At 46.9% G+C, this 27,877-nt stretch overlaps 1 protein-coding gene across 1 annotated transcript; it reads right to left on the bottom strand.

The window, feature by feature from the left end:
• Nucleotides 1-265: 265 nt before the first annotated feature.
• LOC147740893 (uncharacterized) lies at nucleotides 266-27,877 on the bottom strand. Its single transcript, XM_086925041.1, has 5 exons — nucleotides 27,682-27,877; nucleotides 16,460-16,521; nucleotides 14,833-14,984; nucleotides 1,250-1,708; nucleotides 266-363 (listed from the first exon to the last, which is right to left on the bottom strand). Exons 1-5 carry the CDS (start codon nucleotides 27,736-27,738, stop codon nucleotides 266-268), a joined length of 828 nt encoding a protein of 275 aa, XP_086781167.1. The 5' UTR covers nucleotides 27,739-27,877.

Genomic DNA, 27,877 nt, shown 5'->3' with positions numbered 1-27,877 from the left:
GAGCTGGTCGTAGCAGGGCCAGTTGTTGCAGAGCTGGTCGTAGCAGGGCCAGTTGTTGCAGAGCTGGTCATAGCAGGGCCAGTTGTTGCAGTGCTGGTAGTAGCAGGGCCAGTTGTTGCAGAGCTGGTCGTAGCAGGGCCAGTTGTTGCAGAGCTGGTCGTAGCAGGGCCAGTTGTTGCAGAGCTGGTCGTAGCAGGGCCAGTTGTTGCAGAGCTGGTCGTAGCAGGGCCAGTTGGTGCAGAGCTGGTCATAGCACGGCCAGTTGTTACAGTGCTGGTCGTAGCAGGGCTAGTTGTTGCAGATCTGGTCGTAGCAGGACCAGTTGTTGCAGTGCTGGACGTAGCAGGGCCAGTTGTTGCAGTGCTGGTTGTAGCAGGGACAGTTGTTGCAGAGCTGATCGTAGCGGGGCCAGTTGTTGCAGTGCTGGTAGTAGCAGGGCCAGTTGTTGCAGAGCTGGTCGTAGCAGGGCCAGTTGTTGCAGAGCTGGTCGTAGCAGGGCCAGTTGTTGCAGAGCTGGTCGTAGCAGGGCCAGTTGTTGCAGTGCTGGTCGTAGCAGGGCCAGTTGTTGCAGAGCTGGTCGTAGCAGGGCCAGTTGTTGCAGTGCTGGTCGTAGCAGGGACAGTTGTTGCAGAGCTGGTCATAGCAGGGCCAGTTGTTGCAGTGCTGGTAGTAGCAAGGCCAGTTGTTGCAGAGCTGGTCGTAGCAGGGCCAGTTGTTGCAGAGCTGGTCGTAGCAGGGCCAGTTGTTATAGTGCTGGTCGTAGCAGGACCAGTTGTTGCAGAACTGGTCGTAGCAGGGCCAGTTGTTGCAGTGCTGGTCGTAGCAGGGACAGTTGTTGCAGAGCTGGTCGTAGCAGGGCCAGTTGTTGCAGTGCTGGTAGTAGCAGGGGCAGTTGTTGCAGAGCTGGTCGTAGCAGGGCCAGTTGTCGCAGACCTGGTCGTAGCAGGGCCAGTTGTTACAGTGCTGGTCGTAGCAGGGCCAGTTGTTGCAGAGCTGGTCGTAGCAGGACCAGTTGTTGCAGAGATGGTCGTAGCAGGGCCAGTTGTTGCAGTGCTGGTCGTAGCAGGGCCAGTTGTTGCAGAGCTGGTCGTAGCAGGGCCAGTTGTTGCAGTGCTGGTCGTAGCAGGGACAGTTGTTGCAGAGCTGGTTGTAGCAGGGCCAGTTGTTGCAGTGCTGGTTGTAGCAGGGCCAGTTGTTGCAGAGCTGGTCGTAGCAGGGCCAGTTGTTGCAGAGCTGGTCGTAGCAGGGCCAGTTGTTGCAGAGCTGGTCGTAGCAGGGCCAGTTGTTGCTGAGCTGGTCGTAGCAGGGCCAGTTGTTGCAGTGCTGGTTGTAGCAGGGCCAGTTGTTGCAGAGCTGGTCGTAGCAGGGCCAGTTGTTGCAGAGCTGGTCGTAGCAGGGTCGGTTGTTGCAGTGCTGGTTGTAGCAGGGCCAGTTGTTGCAGAGCTGGTCGTAGCAGGGCCAGTTGTTGCAGAGCTGGTCATAGCAGGGCCAGTTGTTGCAGGGCTGGTTGTAGCAGGGACAGTTGTTGCAGAGATTGGTGAGGCTGTAGTTTCAGTTATTGTAATTGCTGTGGTTGGCAAGACTGTTGATGCAACAGTTGTGGTTGGCAAGGCTATTGTTGCAACAGTTGTGGTTTGCGGGGCTGTTGTTGTTGTTGTGACAGTTGTCGTTGGAGAGGGTGTTGTTGTGCTGTCTGTAGTATTTATGTCTGGAAAGAGAACACAGAACACATTAGTGATGTATTGACTGCATCAGAGGGGGAGTTTTTGTAGTTGAACTGAGTGAACTGACACTGATGATGGTCACCCAGAATGATACAGTCCCTCTCTCTCCGCCACCAGTAGGAAGCTCTTTTACAGGTTATTAGGTCTTAAAGAGTGAGAATAGATTGTTATTTATGATGGTTAAAATGTTGTGGAGCCAAATGTTGGACAACTGGCGTTCCTGCAGTCCCTCTGCGTGGGCAGTGGGAAAGGCGCCAAATGTGGGACAGCTAGCAATCATGCAATGCCTCTGCGTGGGCAGTGGGACAGGCGCCAAATGTGGGACAGCTGGCGTTCCTGCAGTCCCTCTGTGTGGGCAGTGGAACCTGAGCCAAATGTGGGACAGCTGGCATGCCTGCAGTGCCTCTGCGTGAGCAGTGGGACAGAGATTATGATTGCGGACATGTCTACAAAATATGGAACAATTGCTGACCCTCATTAGTGGGCTAGTTTGCTGCTTTTCTTTCAAGACTGTAGTGCTGTTGTGCAGCAACAAACCACATTTTTAGGGCTGGATTGACAGTGAAGCTGTCAGCAGACTTTAGGTGAACAGCAGAAAACGAGTTTTAAGAAGGGCTACTGAGAAATTAGCTTTGACTTCACCCTTATTTTGAAGACCCTGAGCACAGATTTTGATTGGGCAGATGTATGATTTCCCTGAAAAAGAGTGCTTTTGTTTCAGTTTTTGTCTTATGGGGCAGCTTATGCTTAACTCAACAGGACTGAGTTGGTTATGGTGACAAGTCACTGATCAACAATTGTCAATATGCCTGATAAGCTTATTATGAAAAGTTACGACAAAGTCAGTAGGCCTACTTGGGTACTGTAAAAGGTCTGTGGTAAAGGTAATAGGTCTTAAATGGTGGATTATCATTATACTGTGTTGAAGCCTGTAGACCGATAGGGGCTCCTACAGATTACCATAGCAGGCACGGGTTTTGGGGTTCTTTAGCTCCTGGAACAGTCCCTCAAGATAGAATATTTGCACCTTGATAATCCTTGGTGTGCCCTTCTAGAGAGGGTTGTATATTGTTTTGCCAACTGTCATTGTTTACGTATTTGTCATTTTATGAATATGTTCCGATAGTTCCGTTGAAAGAAAGCTTATGCAGCATACAGCAGGACAGCGTTGGATACAGTGGCAGCATTGATAAAGACTAGAGGCTGATTGATTTATTGGAATTTTTATGTCAGAAGCCACAAAATGTTTGACAGAAGCCGTAGGCCTGACTTATTTATTCCGAAAATCATATGTCAAAGCCCTAGGCCTTTAAAGGTGGATTTTTATTACACTTCTGAAACTTGGAGTGCAAGATCTTAGACCCGTTTCAGAGGGGTTGCATATTGTTTTGCCTACTGGTATTTTGTATATATTTGTGATTTTATGTGTGTGTGCCTGATGGTCTCTAGCTTGTGTACACAATAAGAGCCCTCAGTGGGTCATGGTGTCAAGCCAGTGTTGAAGGCTGTCGCCTTGACTTGTTCAATGGGGAAGGTTTGCTGAACGGCATAGGTCTGATCTGTTTACTATGAAACGTTACGACAAATGCAGTAGGCGTACTCCCTGTGAAATGCATCGATTAAAGCCAATAGGCGTTTAAGGGACAGTTGGTATTACATGGTGGAAGGTTATAGACTGGAATCTCACAAATTAAAGTAGTGGCCAAGAGATTGGGTGTTGGTTACCCCCCCCCCCCCCCCCCCCCCCCCTTGGATCAAGCCTTAGGGTGAAAGACTAGCACTGTGATAATCCTTGTTGGACCTTCTTAGGCGGGGTGTATATTGCTTTTCCAACAGTAATGTCGTACACAGTTCTTATTTTAAGACGGTATACTTGATGGTTACCTTGTAAGAAAGCATATTCTTAATAAGTAGGCCTCAGTTAGTTACAGTGAAGAGCCGATGACAGAGGTTATGGGTCTGATTGATTCATTAGAAAATGGCAGCAGGCAGGCATTAATTATTGGGAAAATAGCATGTTAAAGCCAAGAGGCGCACACATTAGTTAGTAAGCAAGGTATTTGGTGTTGGCTACTTTTTTTGACAAACCGGGGGTGGAGAGAATATGGGCGGAGCATAGAAGATTTTCACTCTGATACTCCTTGCTAAACCCTCTTGGGACGGCCTTTCAGATTTACTTGTTTGCAAGTTCTTTAAATATTTTTTTTTTTTAAGTTTACATACATATTCATACATAGACGGTCGTTGGGTCAGCCCTCGTCTGTTTGAGTGACATTTTCATTCTGCTTCTCCCCGGGTTAGCCTAGTTCTGCCTTTGACTCTATGGCCCTGTGAGACATGTCATTTATCCTGAACATATGTGCATGTCTGCTTGTAATGGAGTGCACTGCAGGTTCTTCTCAGGTGGCCAGTCTTTTTTACATGTGTTTCATTTTACAGAGGCATTCATGTTAGGTATGGTGTAACCAATGACCTCTTGATTTTTACTGTTTATACAATATTATACTTATATGGACTGTGAGCCAGCCCACTTCATTCACTGGGATGTTGCAGTGCCATTCAGAGTTTGCTTCTGCTCACCACAGGATACAGCGCAGCGCTTTAGGTCAGCCCACTTCAGTCATTGGTTCCTTTCTGACTGAATCACGATGTCATCACTCACGCAGAAAGTAGTCCCCTTTAGTGCCAGGGTCTTCGAGACCAGTGTGAGACTTCTAATAAACATTTTATGATTGGCATTTTTTGTAACTTTGCAAGAGTCCCCAGACACTGCTACCAGGCCCCTCCCATCGATTGCAGTGTGCTGCATCCCTCACGTGCACTGCTTACCGCTGCCATCTTGTTGAACTGGTTTCCTATCTATTCAAAGACGGTTGGCACTGCAGGTATGTTACAAAAATGATTTTAATGTTTTTTTGAATAAAGATTTATTAAGCAAGACCTATTGGCATTGTTAATGCTTGTTGTTTTTAGTCTTTCTAAGAGTAGGCTGTTTTAATTTAATGCTGCGACTACCTTACAGCATGCATGCCCACAGAAGCTGGCAAGGAGCTCCATGCCATGTGTGATTGCTTCAGATAGTCCTGACTTCTAGGCAACAGCACTCTTCATGTTCCTTTTTCCCAAACAAAAGCTAGTAACTCACGTGGTCCCTCTGATGTCATCCTGTGGTACAGTCCTAATAAACTGTATTGTTTATTTATGGGTGTCTTGTCAGATATCCTGGACCACCATGGTCTATATAACGTCCTATTTAAGATTACTTGCATGTAAAGACGTCCTGAGTGCAAATCCTGGCAGCCTGCCATGGCTTTGATATTTGTGGACAAACATTAGACACCCACCCCTGCTGTACTGCAGTGGAAAGGGCCAGTGCTCTGGAACTAAGCTCATTGAACTAAACTACTTAATTTTAAGAAAAGGTAGGTGAATGAAGCCTGTTTCCGACAGAGAGCTCACGTTTGCCATGTGCAACTATGAGTAGCTCATTCAGTGCAGGTGTTGTCTTTGCATTGTGGGATTTGTAGTCCTAATGATCCAGTTTCAAACTCAGGACTACAAGACCCCGAAAGCAAAGAAAAGAAACCTGGACTGGGTGAGCTCCTCGTGCTTTGGACGTGGAAGGTTGAGAGGCAGTTCTTGGTAAGTGATGAGTTACAACTTGTGGAAGATCTCACCTACTGCATCCAGCCTTACAGACGCCCGAAGGCTCACTTTGGGAATGGACTGGAGAGCAAAGCATAAGGGGCTAAGGGCTCAGTGACAGTGCAGATGTCCTCAGCAGTACAATACAAACATGGAGGTAGCTAGCACCATTCGCAATGGCTTCTGTTTCCTAAATGCTGTGCACACTGAGAGAGAGAGAGAGAGAGAGAGAGAGAGGGCGCGATTGGAGAGAAGAGACCCGGCATCTTGGCCAGAATGCTGGGGTGCTTCTAGGCACAGACTACATGAGCTGTTGCCTGTGGCGCCCAAGGCACCGTCCATATCATGAGTGTAACAGAGGTGCTGCAGCCCCTGCGGTGTGGGGGGCCCCCACACCGTTCACCTGAGAGGGGCGCCCTCTTGGACTGGCCAGCTGCAAACAAATAAAACACTCAGAAGCACCAAACAAGTTAGGGAATGGGTAATGGGAGTCCCTTCACCTTCCCTTGTAGGGGAGGATCCTCAGGGTTTGTTACGCCACTGATACACGTGACGCCACGAAGGTTTGTGCAGCAGCCCTGGGGCACAGTGCATTTTAAAAAAGGGGGCAGACTAGCCTTTCTCCCGGACTTCCCATTAAAAGAGCGGATCCTGTGGGAGGCCCGGCGGAAACAGCCTATCCAATACCTAGGAAAGCTAGTGGCCTTATTTCAAGACTTATCTGCTATCACCGTTTAGAAACGAAAAGCGTTTAAAGTGGCTACGGACTTCCTACGCAGCAAGGGGGTCACCTACTCCTGGGGACACCCCTTTCGTCTCATCTTCAAATCGACGGCCCCCTTCAGCAACTGCGTTCGCTCCAGGACACCTGTACCTTGCTGGGAATTGCACAGACAGAGGATCCCCCCTCACCGGGGCCATCCCAGCAGCTCGGCCGAGGGGGCTGGCAGAGGGTTCGGCGCCGGCGTTCCCCAAACAAAAATTTGAAGCCCAGCTCGGACGCTATTGCTCAGGAGAGGGCCCTTGCTATTCAGGAGGTTGCCAAGGACACATCGCCACCAGAGAATAAAGATTGAAGAAGGGATGGTTCTTTCGCATTCTTATGTAGCTGGTTCAGGGGAGAGGCGGGCGGGGGGCCGTAGAAGTCACCATAACTGCTCGTTCCACTAATAATCTTCACCGGGGCCTGCAGCACACGGACAATCAGGCCTGGGACTATGTTTGTTGGTTTGGGGGGTGGGGGTTTCCAGTTTGGGTGGGGGAACGGGCCGGGAGGACTCTGGGGGAGGGTTTGTTGGGGTTAGGGTGGGGGGGTTCGGGTGGGGACTGGGGGAAGGGGTTTGGGTTACTGGGGGGTGGAACCGGTGTGCAAATTTTGGGGTAGATTTGTGCTAGGACTTGTATGCGCTATGGAGTTTACGCTGCCCAGAGCCTCGAGCCCGCGCGGCTTCCATTCCTTCCCTTGTCACTGAGACACTCTGAAGTCGCACCATTTCCGAGTCTTTTCCTATGACCCAAGTCTTAACTCTCAATGTGAAGGGGTTAAATAACCCCATTAAGAGACAGGCGATTCTACGCTACCTAGAGAACTCGGGGTCCTCTATATGCCTCTTGCAGGAGACGCATTTGCTATCCAAGGACTGGTACAGGATGAGGTCTCGGGCATTTCCCCACCAATTTTATTCCTCTACTCCAGAGAAAAAGGAGGGGTGGCCATTCTTCTTGCACGGCATTTCCAGGGCAAGGTTGGGGACGAAGTAGCGGAGACGAGAGGGAGATTATTGGAGTACAGGCTTTGGGTGGGTGACACATCCTTAGTTGTAGGTTCTATATATGCCCCTAATTCTGGCCAGGAGCCGTTTCTTACTGACTCGCTCTTAGACGTCCTCCGGCATCACCACAGACGGATGTTATTGGGGGGAGATCTTAACATAGTTATGGATCCAGATAAGGACAGGTCTGGTCACCGACACGGGGCTACAGGTTCGATTTCTAAGGTAGGGGCAGCATGGCTCCAATATAGAGGCCTGGTATATATTTGGAGGGAAGCACACCCCCACAGCACACAATACTCTTTCTATTCCCATGTCCACCATACATATGCTCGCCTTGACCATTTTATTGGGTCTTCCGAACTCAAAGCTCTGGTCCGTTCGGTTGAAATCATACCGGCGGCACTGTCTGATCATGAAGCGGTACAGCTAACTCTCGACCTGCGCCCTATGGGCAAACAGAAAGGGTGATGGCGGCTGCGGGAGTCCCTGTTGCAGCGACCGGAAACCTGCAGGCAGATGCAGAAGTGCATCACAGACTACTTAGCATCCAATGACACTACTGACAACCCACTATCGGCCCTTTGGGGCACTCTTAAAACAGTTGTGCGGGGGGAGCTTATTGCGATCTCCGCCGCTGACAACCGTGCGCATAGGGAGAAGAGGGAGGAGCTAGCAGCCACGGTGCTGGAACTCGAGCGGGTGCATAGCCGGATTCCACGCATGTGGAGGCGCCTCAAAGCAGCCAGAGCACAATCGGCCAGTTTAGACCTCAATAGAGCTGAATATGCCGCTCTCTGGCTCAAACACTCCTAGTATATAGGAGGTGACAGGATTGGGAAGCTCCTCGCAAGCAAACTCTGGGCGCGTACTGAACGCTCCAAGATTGGGGCCGTTTATACTTCCACTGGGGATCGGGTCGAAGGGGGCGAACAGATTGCTGAAGCCTTCCGAATGTTCTATGCCTCCTTATATTGCAGGGAGCCCACTATTGACGGCGCAAGTGAGGATTACCTTCGCCAGGCTGCGATCACAGCTCATAACGTATCAGGGGCAGCGGACTTAGATGCTCCCATTAGGGTGGAGGAGGTGATTGGCGCGATATCCTGACTCAAACCGTTGAAAACACCGGGCCCGGACGGCTTTTCTGCTGGTTTCTATAAGACCTTCTGCCAATCTTTAGCGCCTGTTCTGAGGCGCTTGTTCAACTCCTTCAAGGGCCAAGGGCCGATTCCAGCAGAGATGCTAGAAGCAGTAGTCGTAGTTCTTCCAAAACCCGGGAAGGATCCCACGCAATGCGCGGCATATCGGCCGATCTCCCTCCTCAATCTCGATTTGAAATTATTCACAAGCGTTCTAGCAGCCAGGTTGGGCCCACGCCTCCCTGGCATAATCGTACCGGAGAAATTGGGCTTTATCCCCAGTAGACAAAGTTGTGATAACACTAAGAGGATCATACATTTAATAGATAAAGCCCATTATACGGATCTCGACACTTCGTTGCTCTCGGTCGATGCCGAGAAAGCATTTGACCGGGTAGATTGTTTTTTTTTAGATAGGACATTAGCGCGCTTCAGGATTGGGGATCGCTTTCGCTCTTGGGTGGCGAGTTGTTACGACAAACCACAGGCAAAGATCAGGGTCAACGGGGTCTGCTCTAAACCCTTCGACATTCGGAGGGGCACAAGGCAGGTATGTCCTCTATCCCCCTGCTTTTTGCGTTATATTTCAAGCCACTGGCACAGCGGATCTGAGATAACCCTCAGATATCTGGCATCCCCTTCGGGGGGAGCAACACACAGTTAGTTTATACGCAGACGACATTCTGGTGACTCTCACCACACCCAACACTCTGTTCCCGCTTTTCTGGGGGAGCTTGAGGAGTTTGACAGGGCATCGGGTTTTAAAGTCAATGTGGGGAAATCTACGCTTTTTCCCCTGGACACTTTGGGGGATGCCCCGGTTGACGCCTCCCAAGACTTTGGGGGATTACGGACACAGAGGGAAATCCCGTACCTCGGGATTGTGCTGACGTCGTCCACTCTCGCCACTCTCGCCCGCAACTATACTACCCTTACTTCACAAGAGACGACCGCCCTGTGCCTTTGGAAAACATACTCCCTGTCGCTACTGGGTAGGGTGGCGTGGTAAAAATGTCTGTCTTGCCTAAATTATTATATATTTTCCAGACAATACCTGTTACACCCCCCTTGCATTACAAACGCACGCTACAGTCCGAGAGACAGCACTTCATTTGGGCCGGACGGCGGCTGCGGCTTCGTCGTGATGTGGCCTCTCGGCCTCCTGCTGATGGCAGGTTAGGAATTCCTAATCTTATGAATTACTATAAGGCAGCCCAACTTCGGTACCTGGTGGAATGGAGATGACCAGAGTCCGAAAAGAGATGCCTCTTTCAGGATCGGGCCATGGCCGGCCTCTCCTTGTGGAAGATACCCTTCCTGAAACCGGTCGATCGCCCCTCGTATATGCGTAGGTCTCCCATCACCCGTTCAGCGATGAAGGTTTGGGACTCGGTTGCAGTGCGCCGGCACCTCACCTCCTTTTCTTCGCCCCTTACTCCCATTTTTGATAATCCTGAATTCCCACCAGGCATGGATGCGCGGGCCTTCCCACAGTGGTGCGCATCCCCTTGCCACTCAGCGGGCCACCTATTTGATCTCCAGGGCTTCATCCTCTACTCTGAGCTGTCTGACTGGAACGACATTAGGGAACCCAAACGGTTTCAATTTTTTCAGATCCGTCACTGGCTGCTCCATCCAGATGTGCACCCTTTGGTTAATCGCAAATTGACAGTGTACGAGAAATGTCTCCTCTCCAAACATTCGGATCATAAAATGATCTCTGAATTGTACCCCATGCTAATATCGCATGTGCCACTAGACTAAACGGCTGGTCAGTGCCGATGGGAAGCAGAGCTGGGTCGGAGTCTCTCGTCGACGGAATGGCAGCAAATCCACTATAGGGCCCACCACACAGCACGGAATGTGGGGAGCAGGGAAGTGGCGATCAAAGTGGCCATGTACTGGCATCTAACGCCTGCTAGACTGCATCAAATTAATCCAGACCGTAGCTCTGAATATTGGAGGGGCTGTGTAGTGACAGGAACCCTGACACACATACTCTGGGAGTGTAGGGAAGTACAAGGGTTTTGGGAGGAAGTGTTGAAGAATGTAGACACCTACTTTGAAACAGAGGTCCCCCGATTTCCCGCATACACCCTCTTAGGCCTGCCCAACGCGCTCACCTTTCCACTCAAATCCATGCGCGGGAAGCAGATGGGTTTGGCCCTGGGCTCAGCTGTACACCATATTCTATCCCTCTGGGGTACTAGGACCCGCCCCTCACATACTGGGTGGTTGCATAAGTTGTGGTACATCATTGGTACGGAGCGTATACAAGCTACTATCAGGAACTTGACAGCATCCTTCCACACAGTTTGGAAACCGATCCTCTCACTGCTAGCGCAGGAGTTCAATGAGGTGACATGCCCCAAATACCTGCGAATGCTTCGGCTCACAGATGCTCCGCCCCCTGCGGACACATCCCACAAGGCGTAAACCACTATTCCTATATGGTGCACGACACACCGGTTTCGGGGTGGGGGGGGAGAAGTTGGGTTGGTGGATTGGGGGTGAGGGGGTTTTGCGGAAAGGTACGATTTTTTAGGAAAATGCCCTTTATTGTTGTCTGTACTATCATTGAAACGCATAGCCCTTGGACAGTCATTAAATCCCTCTCCTGGGACTTGCTGGCTGGGTTGCCAATTCTACAAGCGGAGTTTGGAATCTTCTGTTAATGATTGCAATACCTGTGTTATATTTGGGTCATTGGGTACTTTGCCTTGACTACCTCTGTCTGCTTCAAAATCAATAAAATAAAGTTATTAAAAAAAAGGGGGCAGAGAGGTAACAAATATATTCATCTAGTGTGCCTCGGGGCACCAAGGTGGTCCTGCAGGAATGGAGGGTGCTGGGAAATCATGCCGGACTTGGCCAAAGCTTGGACCCAGGGACCTTCATTTCTTGTAAAATGTAAATGTAAATGTAACTGCTTGTCATTTTATCCCTTATGTATGCAGCCCTCCCACCCCCGCCAAGTCTGATGTTTGCTACTGCTGATTCCTGTAAAGCGCTCTGATACCTTAACGGGTCAAGTTCGCACTCTATAAAAACTCTAAATAAATAAGGCTGGAGCGAGCTCAACGCCCTTCATGATAAAAATATAAAACTGTGGTCCTGGTTTCAGAAATAAAGAAAATACAGTTATGTGAATGACTTTTGGGGAGGGGCTTATATAATATGTTCTTGTATCAGGTTTGAAGCCGCAGGCTGGCGAGGGGCGCATTAGTGGCTCTCCTCGTGGCACTCTGCAGACTTCATATGAATAAAGTGGATAAATCTTATAGAGAATGAGCACATTCCTTGGTGACTCCATTGTGTGGTCAGTGAGCATGTGATAAATGAATGTCATCATTAGTGAGAACTTCATAGACATAACTAGAACATGAACCAGTGAGTCAATATATAAGTAAATAAAAGAGTGAATAAAACAGTGATTGGGTGGATGAAACAACACATCAGTATGGGCAAGAGTGTAAAACAACTGATTTAATTTGTTAGTCATTGAGTGAAGGAGCAGGTGTGTTGGTAAGTAAGAATCAATGGGCGAGTGAGTGAAGTCAGAACTGTGTGTTTCAGCGAGGAAATTACGGAGTGTGTAAGTGAAGTTCTTACAGAGTATTTGAGTAGTGTATGAGCGAGTGAAGTACGTAATAAGAGTCTGAGTAAATAAGGTAATTAGTGAGGGAGAGGTGGAATGAGTCTGAATGGAGTTATAACCGAGGCAGTGAGTAATCAGAGAGTGAAGAGAGAGGATGTGTGAGTGAAGGTTTAAGTTAGAAGGAAATGTTACTCATGTGTAGTCCTAGTTCTGAATTGCAGGTATTCTCATTGAAGTAATAAACGTAGAATAGTCCCACCTGCATGCGTGACCCCGAAACACTTCTTTATACATATTTCCTGACTTTGGAGGTAACCACCTCAATATTGAACAGTCTGGTGACACCTCCATAAGTCACAGGCCACCTTTACTTGGATTTTATTGGATGTAAAGACTATAGCAACATAATTCCCATTGTAAATCTAAACTGCATTACAACATTTAAATTTGAAATATGCTCTATTGGTATCTTTTCATAGATTCACATACTTGAGTCATTCCCTGTCGTCTGATTGGGAGTCCCACTGTACCATAATTATGCATTATGTATCACTATCATAGGCTATAATGTTAAGATGCTGTATCCAATAAGTTTCTCTTTGCACCAATTGCTTATTGGCTTCAACCTGGGGCTCTATTGTGATCTTTTGTAATATGGTAAACATTATTTGTGGTATAGTGTGCTTCTTCTCAGTTGAGAGAGAACCACATTGAGATGCCATTCAGGGAGAGGAGCTCGTACTGGGGGCAAAGCTCTGAATCACCCCTTCATGAATTGTTTCATGATTATTCTGGAACAGACATAGAGAGAATGTGCAGAACTTCTGTACCTTGAAATTGCGGCAAGGTGAACCTTTACAGATGCATGTACCAATCCTGATCTAGCTAGCAACAGGAGATAAGGCAGAATCTGCTTAGGTGACGCTTACAATGGATTGATTGTTGACACCATGAACAGACTTGCTTCCATTTTAGCTTGTATGTCTTGTTTGTAGCTTCAGCTCTTGTTTCGGATAGAATCTCTCTACAGTCCTGAGGGATATCTAAATCTCGGAACTCGTCGAATTCAGGAGCCATGCATTCAATTGGAGAGAGGGTGGTTCCGGGTGTAGGATTTGGCCGTTGTCCCTCGTTAACAGTTTTTTGAGCTGTTGGCAGGCAAATGGGATTGGACTCTTGACAGCAGAAGGAGCTCTGTAAAGCAATGCTGTGGGCCATTTGGGAGCTATAAGAATGAGGCAACAGTGCTCCATTTTCATTTTATAGAGATTCCTTGGTATGAGAGGGAAGGGGGGAAAGCGTATGCATAAATCCCGGACCATCTAATTGAAAGGGCATTCACCCTCAACCCGCACATCTAGAGAGGTCATGAAGTTTCTGCCGCTGAGCAGGTGCAGTTGTCGACTGGGCGGAAAAGCGGCGGGCGGTCTTCCTGTCCGCTGTGGTTACCCCGCCATATTAATATGGTGGGGGGAAATGGGTGGCGGGCGGGGAAGGATGTAGGGCGGATCGCCACCGCCATGCGGGCAGTGGTGATCCGCCCGACATCCTAATGGATCCCATAGTCTTTTCTTTCCACAGATTGTGCCGGATCTGAAGGGGCCTTTCTTAGAAGTATCAGCCATGGTAGTTGTAGGATAACTCTTAGACTCTTAGAGAAGAAAAAGTTAGCAGAGCTCAGGGAGACTCCCTTCACAAGACATGCAGTAGAAAATCTGATGGAATCCGCCTCTGTTGGGAGAGTTCTAGAGGGTGCTGTCACCTGATTGGTTATAGTTCAAGTTTGGTCCTTTTTAAAAAAGGACATAGATAGGTTACCTTAACCACCACCTCGCATTCCACTTATCCACCAGCGCCCTCTGCTCCACGCAACTGGCCCTGGGCCCAGTCCCATGTATCCGCAAGACCACAGCTGGATGAAGATCCTTTTCCTACCTCGTAGCAGTAAAGCCCTGGAACACCCTGGCCTCTCCAACCCAAGCAATCACCATCTCTGCCTCAATTCAGGAAGGACCTCAAGACCTGGCTCTTTGACTGAATCACAGATGGACCAGAAGCCCTCCCCACCTCCGAGCACCTAGAGACCCTTACGGGTGAGTAGTCTCGCTTTACAATACATTGATTGATTGACTTTCATTGCCATTATAGCCTATGATAGTAATACATTCTGCTTTACTATGGTACCTTGGGACTCTCACTACGACAACAGGGAATGATTCAAGCACGTGAATCTAGGAAAGATCCAATGCTGTAGAAAAGCCTAACCCCTGCAGTAACTGTAGAGAAGAAACTAAGGGAAGGTGCCTGCCAGGTTAAAAGTGCATTAGTTGCAATGGGTGTACACTGTCGCCAGCAGCTAGCATTACCCATCATGCACTGTACTAGCAGTTTGCCTCACAGCTTGCCTCCCAGGCTCAGTTCTTTACAAACAGGAGTCTACTATATCCCAAAGAGATCTCGTATACTACTGTTTGCATTGTATTAAACTGACAGCGGGGGAGGCGGGAGGGTTGTTCATGACTTCAATGAGATTACCTTTGATATAGATCTAGAAGTACATGTGAGTAACATTTCCTGCAATGCTGCAATGTCGTTTAGATTCATAATAATGATGATTATGTTACTACAGTCTTATATTCAGAAAAAAGCCAGTTATAGTTTGCCTGTCACAGACTTATGGAGATGCCAGCACACTGTCCAACATTGAAGTGGTTACCTCCAACAGCAGAAAATAAGTACAAAGAAGTGCAGAAGTGAGAGCCCGCTTAAATAATGGAACTGAAATAATGTACCAGTGAATGTTAATAATGACCAGCGGTACCTGCACACGTGTCATTATGTTATAGATCTGCCCAGTTAGAGTATACTGCCCCTCGTATTAGCTATGAATCCTGACTGGACAGAACAGGAAACTGTCTTTCAGTCATTGGCTCATGAACCCTGTCACTTACCGCCAACTCTGATGTCTGTCAGTATTAGTTCTCCCAGAGTCAGCAAGGGGCTGGTAGGAGAAGTCACGGCGGCCAGGAAGGTGTCAAAGATGGCCTGTTGGGTGGCGCTGGGGGCTAATGCCAACCCCATTAAGACGTCCACGGAGCCGGGCCTGTGAGAAGAAAGAGTGCACATAAGTGAATGTTAGGGTCGGGCACCGGAAAGAAAAATTGTGAAGTGAGAGAAGAGAGGTTTTAGGTACGAGATCACAGCTTCCACCAGAGAGGAGAGAGAAGGTCAAAGATAACATGAGATCCGTACTAGGTTATAGCACCGAGAAGAAAGTAAAGGAGCCTGTAATGAAAAGACATTAGTAAGGAGAGAGGATGGAGGCCTGTAAAGAAGCTTCCGTCTGTGAAGATCGAGGATGGGAGCCTGTAAAGAAGAGACCACATCTTCCACCTGTCAGGAAAGAGGGTGGGAGCCTGTAAAGAAAAGACAACAGCTTCCACCAGTGAGGAGAGAAAAGAACCTGTGTAAAACAGACATCGCTTCCACCAATGAGGCGAGACAGGAACCTGTATAAAACAGACATTGCTTTCACCAGTGAGGCGAGAGGATGGGAGCCTGTAAAGGAGAGACATCGCTTCCACCAGTGAGGCGAGAGGATGGGAGCCTGTAAAGGAGAGACATCGGCTTCCACCAGTGAGGCAAGAGGGTGGGAGCCTGTAAAGGAGAGACATCGGCTTCCACCAGTGAGGCGAGAGGATGGGAGTCTGTAAAGGAGAGACATCGGCTTCCACCAGTGAGGCGAGAGGATGGGAGTCTGTAAAGGAGAGACATCGGCTTCCACCAGTGAGGCGAGAGGATGGGAGTCTGTAAAGGAGAGACATCGGCTTCCACCAGTGAGGCGAGAGGATGGGAGCCTGTAAAGGAGAGACATCGGCTTCCACCAGTGAGGCGAGAGGATGGGAGTCTGTAAAGGAGAGAAATCGGCTTCCACCAGTGAGGCAAGAGGGTGGGAGCTTGTAAAGGAGAGACATCGCTTCCACCAGTGAGGCGAGAGGATGGGAGTCTGTAAAGGAGAGATATTGCTTCCACCAGTGAGGCGAGAGGATGGGAGTCTGTAAAGGAGAGATATTGCTTCCACCAGTGAGGCGAGAGGGTGGAGCCTGTAAAGGAGAGGCATCGCTTCCACCAGTGAGGCGAGAGGGTGGAGCCTGTAAAGCAGAGACATTGCTTCCACCAGTGAGGGGAAAGGGTGGAGCCTGTAAAGGAGAGACATCTGCTTCCATCAGTGAGGCGAGGGGTAGGTAGGACATAAGATCCCAGCTGCCTCCAGTGACTAGAGAGGAAGGATCCTCTGAAGGTGAGGCCCCAGACTCCACCAGGAGTAGAAAGGAAGAAAGCCTGTAAGGATGACACCTCCTACTTCCATCACTGAGAAGTTCTCATGAGTGTGGAGAGAGAGATGGAGCATGTGAAGAAGAGACCTCAACGTCCTCCAGGTCCAGCTCCCATGAGCGTGGAGAGAGAAGGAGCCTGTGAAGAATAGATCCCAACTTCCACCAGTAAAAAGCGAGGAAGGCAGTAGATAACACAAGAGCTCATTTCATTCTTCTACAGGATAGGATTTCTGGCTCTTACCGAAGTTCCTCCTGAGTGCTGGAGACGCAAGAATACAAGGCTTTCCTATATATTTTTGTCACCTGTTGGTCAAAAACACATTGAGTGAGCATCATTTCATTTACTGAGATGGAACTGAGAGGAGAAACAAGGAGATGGGAGAGAGGGGAGACAAGGGAGCAGCTTTAGGAGGAGAGTAAGAGTGTGAGAACATACAGGGGTGCGAGAATTGAACTGTGAATGATGGAGTGGGAAAGAGAGGGAGACTGCTGCGAGGAATGAGCTAAGAGAGAGAGTGTGAGAATGGAGATAGGAGAGAGCGATAGGGAGAGGAAGAGAGAGGCGGCGTGAAATGAAAGTGGCGGCAAGAGGAGTAGAGTTAATGGGAGCGAGATTAGAGAAGGACAAGGGGAGGAGAACCTTACGGGTGAGTAGTCACACTCAACAAACCCATGATTGATTGATTGAGAAATTCAAGTTTTTGAATTTGGAAGACACCTTATCTAACATGATGTTTGTTACCAAGTATTATCAATGCTCGGATCATGCACGTGCTCCTAGAACCAGAGCTGACCCTTGGCTCGGCTCTCCCTGGTAAGTTGTTGGCTTGCCCACCCTGGAGGAATCAAGGGGCATATTTACTAGAAAAGTGATGGATCAAGGCGTAAGCCTTCTCACTTTAACGCCATGCTCCGCCACTTTTGAAGTGCAGGGCTGCACTATATTTACAACAATACAGTGCAGGCTTGCATTTCCCCCTGCGCTTGCGCAAATTACTGCTGCCTAGCGTCAATGCAGGCACCCTTACACCGTCGTGCAAGGGTGCCTGCATTGTGGTAATGATTGTTTATGTGCAGGAATGTGACCCTTCCTCCACTAAGGAACAAGTTACTTACGTTCGGTAACAATGTATCTGGTAGAGACATGTGTTAGGTGTAGATTTTTTATCTTAGATTTTCAACCAGGGGTCAGTCTGGATCAGGAGATTTTTTCTTCAGGTGAACCCCTGCACATCGGTAGGTGGCGTCAGTCATCTCTGCGTCCATCATCGTGGTCACGGGAATGATGTTGCAGTGTCTACTTAGCCGCCCCTGTGCGCTGACGTCAGTTCTGACACGACTTTCCATGCCAGAAGCGCAGAGCCATGAAAGACACTGACCACTGGTGCAACACAGATAGGGCCCTGTAAGGGAATCCCGTCCCTAGAAATCAGTTAGCAGAGAGGGAGGATGGGTGGGGCTGTAAAGAATGTACACTTAACACATGTCTCTACCAGATACATTGTTACCAAAGGTAAGTAACGTGTTCATCTGATAGAGACTGTTAGTTGTTGATTCCGGTAGGGAGACAAAATATCGAAATTTAAATATCGATATACAATAATATCGATGTTTTAATTTCGATGGTATAGAATATCGATGTCCAGAATATCGACAGACAGAATATCGTTTTTATGGTATGTATTTTATAATATCGAAATTTAATAATATCGAAATTATGTTTAGTGTTTTGTATTTTATTATGTTGTTTATATGTTTGGTAAATATGTTATTAAATGTATGTTTGAAAATTAGTAATTTTGTTTACATTTTGCGTTATAGTATCAGAGCGGGTTGTGGGTTTATAGGGGAATAGGGTGGGAAGTAATTTAATAATAATTAATTAATTAATACATTTTTAAAAATATTTGTAAATATTAATTAATAGGTAATTAATTAATGATAATTAGTTAATTAAATTAATTAGAGTTAATGTGCTAATATAATTTATTTTTGTTATTGTTAATTAATAATTAATTGGTAATTAATTTATATTAATTAGTTAATTACATTAATTAGAGTTAATGTGCTAATATATGTAATTTTTTTTAATTGTTAATTAATAATTAATTAGTAATTAAATAATATTGACTATTTAATTAAATAAATTAGTAATTTTTATTCCTACGCTATCCAACGCTTTCCCTACTGTTGCACCCTCTGGTGTGGGAATAGTAATTTTTACCCCTACGCTATCCAACGTTTTCTCTACTGTTTCACCCTCTGGAGTGGGAATAGTAATTTAAACCCCTACGCTATCCAACACTTTTCCTACTGTTGCACCCTTTGGAGTGGGAATAGTAATTTAAACCCCTACGCTATCCAACGCTTTCCCTACTGTTGCACCCTCTGGAGTGGGAATAGTAATTTTAACCCCTACGCTATCCAACGCTTTCCCTACTGTTGCACCCTCTGGAGTGGGAATAGTAATTTTTACCCCTACGCTATCCAACGCTTTCTCTACTGTTGCACCCTTTGGAGTGGGAATAGTAATTTAAACCCCTACTCTATCCAACGCTTTCCCTACTGTTGCACCCTCTGGAGTGGGAATAGTAATTTTAACCCCTACGCTATCCAACGCTTTCCCTACTGTTGCACCCTCTGGAGTGGGAATAGTAATTGTTACTCCTACGCTATCCAACGCTTTCCCTACTGTTGCACCCTCTGGAGTGGAAATAGTAATTTTTACCCCTACGCTATACAACATTTTCCCTACTGTTGCACCCTCTGGAGTAGGAATAGTAATTTTTACCCCTACGCTATCCAACGCTTTCCCTACTGTTGCACCCTCTGGAGTGGGAACAGTAATTTTAACCCCTACGCTATCAAACGCTTTCCCTACTGTTGCACCCTCTGGAGTGGTAAAAGTAATTTAAACCCCTACGCTATCCAACGCTTTCCCTACCGTTGCACCCTCTGGAGTGGGAATAGTTATTTTAACCCCTACGCTATCCAACGCTTTCTCTACTGTTACACCCTCTGGAGTGGGAATAGTAATTTAAACCCCTACGCTATCCAACGCTTTTCCTACTGTTGCAATATGTGGAGTAAGTATATATAATAATTTATATGTAGACTTTTTAATTTATTTCAAATGTATATGTATTACTTATTATTGTTTAAATATGTTTTAATGTTTTTATTTAATATTTGTAAAATTATATGTATTTATAAATGATTTTTACATTATTATTCATACATTTAAAAAAACGATATTTTTAATTTCGATATTTTTGTACTACGATATTTTTTTCTGATATTTTTGTACTTACCTTTATAAAGATATAACTCCGATATTTTTGATTTCGATATTTTTGTGTCGATATTTTTGTATGTAGATATTTTGTCTGTCGATATTATGTCAGACATTCGAAGATTCCCTACCTTAGAATAGATCACCCAGTAATACCATCCCCGGTGGAGGCTCTGCAAACGAATTTCACATCAGAAAGTCCTGGAGGACCGAATGGGCAAAGTAGCCGTCCCTCCGGACTTGACTGTCCTGGCAATAGTGTCTGGTGAACGTGTGCAGAGATGCCCATATTGGCACCTGGCAGATATCAAGGAGTGGGACTCCATGTGTCAATGCAGTGTTTGCTGTCATAGCCCTAGTGGAATGAGCACATAAACCCGCTGGAGGATCCTTCTTCGCTAAAATATAGCATGCTGGTATTATATGGGTTCAGAAACGTTGTTCCTTTGTTCAATACATTCAGTTGTTCTGCTGTTAGAGTCACTGATCAAACTTTGATAACTTAACTTTGTCCTGATTTCTTAGGTTCTCACTTTGCTTTTCCTTTTCCTCTATGTGTGTTCCTTTTGTCGTTGTAATGCTTTTATGAACCTTCTGGAGCATAAACAATTCTGGCCTCCTGGGAAATGATGCAGTCTAAAATAATCTGTTGAAGAGGAAATCCATCCAAAATCATCTGCCGTCTGTGCATCGGCAATAGAGTTTTGTAATGATTGTAATTTCAGAAATTAATGATTCATAGCATTGATTAACTACTTTTTTGAATGTGATCAATATAAAAGGAGGCAGACTACAGGAGTGGTCTGTGTATTAGCAAATACAAAGTTTTATCTCAGGGTTTGAGATTGAAAAAACATAATAATACACATGTATGTCAAAGGTTATGTATATGTTTGAGTATTGTTTATAATATATTCTTCTTGCAGTGCCTTTGGGGTCCAAAGAACTGAGGGGCCTATTAGCAAGAACCTTGTTAAAAATATCGCCGTTTTAGCGGCAGGAAACTTCTGCTAAAATGGCAATAATGGGCTTGCTAATAAGCGTTATAGAATTCCAATAGAAACCCGGGTTAGATGTCCTGCACATCTAACCTGGGCTTCTATTGGAATTCTATAACGCATATTAGCAAGCCCATTATCGCCATTTTAGCAGCAGTTCCCTTCCGCTAAAACAGCGATAATTTTAACGAAGTTCTTGCTAATATGCCCCTATTATCTTTGGCAGGATTGGGAGTCACTGTACAGTGTAAGAGTGACAACATAAACACCCAGGGTAGCAAGCTTTTGTTTTTGATGTTGAGAAATAAGGAATAACACAGAGTGCATGATAACTTCCAAACGTTCATTTAGGGAACCCGCCAGGTGTTGAACCACCAGGGTTATGCCCTGATGTTCTTGCCATGCCCAGTGGCAGAGAGCCTCCTGACAAAGGTTCCACGACTCCACGTCACTCTGTTTGTTGCAGTACCACATGGAGGAGATGCTGTGTATGAACAACTGCACCACTTTCCCTTTGAGATAGGGAAGGATGCCTTCAGTGATTGTATGATTGCCTGGAGCTCCAGCAGTTTGATCTCCACCAGAGACCAGACGCCTCTGATCTCTGCCTCCTCCAGATGGCCAAAAAATCCCAGGAGTGGCGTGTCCGTCACTGTCATTAGATCTGGTTGGGGAAGGGAGAGGGATCTGCCTCTGACTCAATCTTGGTTCATTGGCTACCAGTGCAGTTGTTGTGCAGTTCCCTCTGAGATCTGAACGTAGTCGAAAAGATTCCCCTGATGTCGCACCCACTGGAATTTGAGGTCCCACTACAGAGCCCGCATATGCCACCTGGTAAGATCCACCAGCAGGATGCAGGAGGCCATGAGGCCCAACAGCCTCAGAGTCATTATCACCAAAATCCGGGATAGAGGCTGAAACATCGCTATTATAGCCCGAATATCCCAGACTCGGTGTTCGTTAGGAAAGGCCCAAAAGTGCACTGTGTCTAGAACAGCTCAGATAAAAAAGGGGGCATCTGAGAGGGAGTCAGGTGGGACTTTGGCCCTCTTATAGTGAACCCCTGCGAATGCAGGAGCTCTGTCGTAGTCTGGAGGTGGGAGACAACAGCCAGGAACGAGCCCGCCTTCAAAAGCCAGTTGTCGAGAAAGGGGAAGACTGGAACCCCTGATCTGCGCAGACCAGCTGCTACCACTGCCATCACCTTTGTGAAGACACGAGGGGCACCACTGGTAAGGCCAAAGGGGAGTACAGAGAATTGAAAGCGCTCGTGGCCCACCATGAACTGTAGACCGCGTCTGTGGGCTGGCAGGACAGGAATATGGAAATAAGCATTCTGCAAATCCAACACTACCATCCAGTCTCCGGAGTCAAGGGCAGACAGGACCTAAGCTAATGTGAACATCTTGAACTTCTCCTTCCGGAGGAAGCGGTTGAGGGCCTGTAAGTCTAGAATAGGACGCAGGCCTTTGTCATTCTTGGGCATCGGAAAGTAGCAAGAATAACAACCAAAACCTACTTCTGACGCAGGAACTCTCTCTATAGCTCCATTGGCCAAAAGAGCTGAGACATCCTGGCGGAGAAGTGCGAAATGATCCTCTGACCTGCGATCGTAAGACAGTGGCATGAATGGAGGGGTGGTCTCGAAGGGGAGGGAATAGCCCCTTTGGACGATTTGCAGGACCCACCTGTCCGACGTGATGTTGCCAGTGCAGGAGGTGATGGCGAATCCTGCCCCCAACTGGCTGAAGATGGGCCTGGAATGTCAAACTAGAAGGGTTTGGAGGCAGTGGCAGAGGGCTAGATGGTCGGCTGGCCTGCCTGCTGGATCCCAGACCCGTCAGGACGCTGGGTCCCACATCCGTGGCCACGATTAGGTTGAGCAGCTTGAATGAACCGGTGTCTAGACTGGACCGGACATGGTTGAGCGCCCCTTCCATAGCCAAGAAAGAGACAAAGAGCATACAGTGGTGGACAGGAAGGCACAGTGAGACCCAAAGATCTGGCTGTAGCTCGAAAGTCTTAAAAGCGCTCAAGCGGTGAGTCTGCTTTGTTGCCAAAAAGATGACCATCAAAGAGCATGTCCATCAAGGTTGACAGGACATCCCCCGAATAGCCATATGTCCTCAACCAGATGTAGTGTCTAAGATCTATTGATTTTGCAATCATTCTGCCCAGGGAGCTGGTGGTATGTAGTCCACAACGAATGGTGAATTGGGTTGCATCTCTCCAGTCTGCAACTGCCTGGAAGAGAATGGCCCAGGACTCCTCTGGGCACTGAGGCAGCACCTGTGAGACTATATCCCAGATGGTATGGAAGTATCAACCCAAGACGCAAGTGGTATTCACCAACTGCAGTGCCAAGCTGGAGGAAGAGAACATTTGCTTCCCAAGATGGTCTATCATCTTGGATGTCGTATCTGGAGGAGCAGAAGGGAACGCACCCTTAGAAGAAGATGCTTGGACCACCAAATTCTCAGAGGAAAGATGTTGGGTCAAGAACACTGGGTCGCACATGGCCGGGCAGAGGCGGCAGGCAATTGTCCTCTCCACAGGAGCCCGTGTGCTGGGCTTGGGCCAAGTACCCAGGAGGATTGAATGCAAGAAGGGGCACAGAGGAGGAAGCTGCAGGTTGAAGCACCTCTGTCAGGAGGTTAGTCCTGACTGCCACCGAAGGGAGCTCAAGGCCCAATACTTTGGCCGCCCTTCTTACCACCAAAGCATCGGGTGCTATCTCCTCCATAGCCACGGTATGGGGAGAATGTAAACCAGTATCTGAAGAGGTGTCCAGACCAGTGGCATCACACAGGTCCTCTCACTAGTCCAGTTCTTTTAGCTGGTCAGTTAAAGGGTCCAGCCCTCCCTCCGAGTCCTCATCACCATCCTCTGGTCAATAGGGAACCTCTGGGATGAACAGGGGGACAAAAGTACCCTCCGGCGTCGGTTCCACGTTGGCCAACATCGGTCCGGCTCCGTGTCCAACTCGGGGATAAAGATGGGGATGGCATTGGTCTGGGGCAAAGACGGTGCCAGGAGAGTCGTCATTGAGATCATTGCATTGATGGTCCAGGACCCTGACCCGCTCCACACGGCCCGAAGGCACGCCAGCAGCGTCAGGCTGCCCAAAGCAAAGATGAGGTGTAAGTCCTCGTAAAAGTTGGGCTGGGGACGCTCTGGCTCCCAGAAAGGGTAGGAGGCGCAGAGTCATCGCTGAAGAAGTCAACGGAGACAGAGCCTTAGAGCGACGATGCTCTGAGTCCCGCTTCACACCAGCCGACCAACGGGGAGAAGGTGAAGAGTGCTTGTACTTCTTCCCCTTCTTCTTGTGCTTTGACTTACCCGAGGACCTCGACCACTTTGAGTGCAACCATGTTAAGTGGCTTAATACTACCTTGTAAATAAGGCAAAGCCCATATCGCAACAGGAACATCAAAAAAAGTGATGCTTCTTTGGCGATAGGGGCTTCTAAAAATGCCACCTAGTGCTATCATGACAAGATGACCTCAGTTAGCCAAGTGGACATCTTGGCTCACGGTCAGCTGCCTGCTCTGCTGACAGAAGATCCTCCTGGAAAATGTTGTGTCACTCTAGTGCAGATATGTTTGAGATGTGGACCATGTGCTAAGAACCCTTGCGTGACAGCTCCTTGGTCTGAGACACTGAGTAACTTATCCAGAAGAACTGTCCAGAGGAGGGGGTGGACATCAATGCAAGTTTGCAGAACTTGGAAGACAGTTTATAAAAGCATTTTGTTTTCCAGAGATGTTATTTGACTGAAGAAGCTGCTGGGCTTCATTTCATTACCAAAAACAATTGTATTTATTTTATTTATTATTTTTTAACATTTCTTAAGTGCGAACAATTGCCCGCAGGCGTCTCGGCGCTGTACTTTGTATGCTCTCCTGTGCGCTTTTAAGAGTTTAGAGGTTGAATAACCATGTCTTTAGTTTCTTTCTAAAGGACATGAGATTTGGGCTGGATCTTATGGATTGCGGGAGTGTATTCCACAATTTTGGGGCGGCAACTAGGAAACGTCTGTCTCCCCAGTTAACCAACTTGGTTCGTGGTATAACCAAATCGTTTAGTTTGGCTGAACGGAGTGTCCGAGAAGGAGTATATGGGACAAGATGGTCTATCAGGAACTGAGGTGCTTGGTGATGTAACGATTTATAGACAATGCACAGTGTCTTACATTTTATTCTGTTCCTGATTGGGAGCCAATGAAAACTTCTCAGAGTCTCAGTTATAGGCATGAATTTGGGAATATCTGAGAGCAGTCTAGCTGCTGCATTTTGGACTGTTTGCATTTTCTTGATTACCCTAATTTGGGCATTGGCAAATAGGCCATTGCAGTAGTCTAATGCAGACAGGACAAGGGCACTGACCAGTGTCCTGCCTACATTTTCGGGAAGAAAGGGAAGGATTTTCCTAATCAAGCGTAGTTTGTAGAACGCTGTGGTGGCCGTTTGGTTGGTTGGCATGAGCCATAAAGTTTAACTTGTCATCGAAGATGACCCCCAGGTTTCTCACCTTAGTGGCAGGTTTGGGCAAGGCTCCAAAGGATGATGGCCACCAAATTGGGGACCAGTTAGGACTGAGGTGGCCAAAGGTTACCACCTCGGTTTTATCGGAGTTTAGTTTTAAACAGTTTGCTGCCATCCATTGTCCGATGGCCAGCATACCTGTTTTAAAACTCTCCGCTACTGTTTCCCCATCGTTTCTGACAGCCAGAATCAGCTGGGTGTCATCCGCATATGAGGTAAGGTTCATCCCATGCGCTTTGATGGTTTTAGCGAGGTCCGACACATAGATGTTAAAAAGTACTGCGCCTATCTCTTGCCAGCAAGAGAACAAACTATTTAAATCTGCTGTATATAGTACTATTTAGTAGAGGTGGGTGAGCCAACAAATGAACAGAGAAAGCTGAGCCAGAGCAGAGCCTAGAGTCTGGCTGTGCTCAAAGAACCATGCACCAGCTGAGCCCTGAAATGTTTGGCACATAAACTTTGCAACAGACATCATATCAAAATATGACTTTACAAAATTCAAAAAAGTGCATTTTGTTAACATGCAGAAGTGTTTCAACTTAGTACATTAGATTATATCACTGCATTGTGAGGCATTTATTAAAAGTGACAGTTTTTATAGATTAACTTAAAAATATTAATGCCTGTTCACCTCCTCCCTTGACAACAATGCCATTACAGAATTAAGAGGTAAGTCAGTCATGTGCAATCTAGAAGTGTTTTAGAGTTTTACAATGATGCTCAAGAGAGGTGCTTGCATTGCACACACACTTAACTCACATACTTCAAACTGATCTCAATTGCAATAAGGAAAAAGGAAGCTCTGTGAAATTAAATATTTGCCTAGAGTCACACTATTTGGTCAAGTGGGGAAACAGGAAAAAATTCCAACTTTTCCGATTTCAGATTGCTCCATTCAGCTAATACAGGTGTTTCCAAACTATGGCCCACGGGACACATTCGGTCCGCTACAAGATTGTATCTGGCCCGCCTCAACTTTAGCATTAATAGAATATAACGTAATTTCTCTGTTGTTTCCAAAGCCTCATTTTCTGATGATCTAAGGGAAATAAATATCTATTTCTGTTGGCAGCCTGTACGTGGCAGTAGAGCCTCTTGAATCTTCTCTATTGTAAATTTTGGACCAGCAATGTTGTGTAGGACCGATCTTTAAAAAACTGAAGTTTTCATCTACAGTTAAGGGATTGATTGTTTTGTCAGAGCATTTGCTAATGTTTGACATTTTTACTCATATCATTTCTCAGTTTAAGCATGGCATTGTTTCTTTGCAGTTGTCACATTTCTCTTTTGTTATGAATCATATCATGCTGATTACGAAAAGATCCAAGTAAACCTTATTCATTCATTTAAATTCTATTAAAATCACTTATAAAACTGTTTTTTTTCGGCCTGCGAATATTTGTAAAATATACGATGTGGCCCTGGTGCTGAGAGGTTTGGAGACCCCTGAGCTAGTAGATGGGTATCTCTTTCCCCTCTTCTGTTTTACATCAAAGGTTAATTCTTTTTCTTTAATTCCTGGCACAAAGTCGCAGGTAGAAGCCACGTGATAGCTTGGCTTGTTTTGAGCTTGAGGGTCCAAGAGAGAACCCTTGAGCTGAGTCAGAGCCTTTCAGTTGCTTGCCCACCACTACTATTTAGAAATGAGTAATTCAAATTTGAACTTGGTATGATTTTTGATCCCCTGTGTCTATTTTATCATCTTTGGCTTGATATTAAGGGTGAAGAAGATGAAAAGAGATTGGAAGATGTGATTCACCAATACAACGGAGGACCAATCAGTGCATAGAGGCAAAACAGTGAGGGCAGAGGTGGGGTTGGAGAGAGACGGAGAGCGAATGGAGAGATAAATAGATCAAGGTGGCGGACAGGCAAAGTTCAAGGAGAGATAGTTGGTGTAAGGTGACAGACAGGGAAAGGAAGATGAGATTGAGAGAGTATGGGGGATTGGGACAGTAAGAGGGAAGAAGGAATGGGTGGGATTGGGACAGTGAAGGGGAGCAAGAAGTGAGGTGATTGGGAAACAAGGTGAGAGATGGAGAGAATATGGGAAACACTGGGAGAGTGACAGGTGAGACAGAGAATTAGGAGAGAGTATGGGAAACACTGGGAGAATTACAGGTGGGACAGAGAATTAGGAGAGAGTATGGGAAACACTGGGAGAGTGACAGGTGGGACAGAGAATTAGGAGAGAGTATGGGAAACACTGGGAGAGTGACGGGTGGGACAGAGAATTAGCAGACACAGAAAGTGTGGGGATATTGTGAGACTGAATTGGAGTGGAAAGAAACGGAGTGAGTGAGGTGAGCTGAAGAGAATGTGGGGCAGAATAAAATAGTGAAGGAAAATATGTAAAGACTATGAGGGAGATTGAGAGGGTAGAAGAGAGAGAATGATAGACAGAAGAGACAGAGTATGAAGAGATTTGGAAAGTAGAGTGAAAAAGTCAAGAGAGTGAGAAAAAGGAATAAGTGCACTGCCGTGAGACAGAAGGAAGGATGAAGTGAAAGCAGTGGGAGAAAGGTAAGGTAAAAAAAGGCAATTCATGCAGCAGGAAAGAGTAGAGAGTCATTCGATTAGTGGGAGGGAGATGACAGTAAATCAAGTGGCAAAGAGAGGAGCTTACCTCTGTTTCTGTGATGTTCCTGATGCTCTGAAAATCTGAAGAGGTCTTATCATTCATGTTTGATGTATAATTTCGGTTGATAACTTTGAACTGCAGGGGGTGGACTACAACACCACTGCATGAAGGGGGCGCTGTTGTCTTGGAAGAAGCAGGGCCAGTTGTTGCAGTGCTGGTCGTAGCAGGGCCAGTTGTTGAA

This window comes from Lissotriton vulgaris, chromosome 1_1 (genome assembly GCF_964263255.1).
Source record: "Lissotriton vulgaris chromosome 1_1, aLisVul1.2, whole genome shotgun sequence".
Classification (NCBI taxonomy): domain Eukaryota; kingdom Metazoa; phylum Chordata; class Amphibia; order Caudata; family Salamandridae; genus Lissotriton; species Lissotriton vulgaris.
Note: the sequence above shows the minus strand (reverse complement) of the source record. Positions and strands in the feature narration are given on the sequence as shown.

What these genes read in the sequence shown, in the direction of transcription:
- LOC147740893 (XM_086925041.1), bottom strand. Translation starts at nt 27,738, where the DNA reads ATGAATGATAAGACCTCTTCAGATTTTCAGAGCATCAGGAACATCACA. An exon ending in GACAGACATCAGAGTTGGCG is followed by an intron (nt 1,709 to 14,832) that starts GTAAGTGACAGG and finishes TTCTCTTTCCAG; the next exon opens with ACATAAATACTACAGACAGC. An exon ending in GACCAGCTCTGCAACAACTG is followed by an intron (nt 364 to 1,249) that starts GCCCTGCTACGA and finishes TGCTACAACCAG; the next exon opens with CACTGCAACAACTGGCCCTG.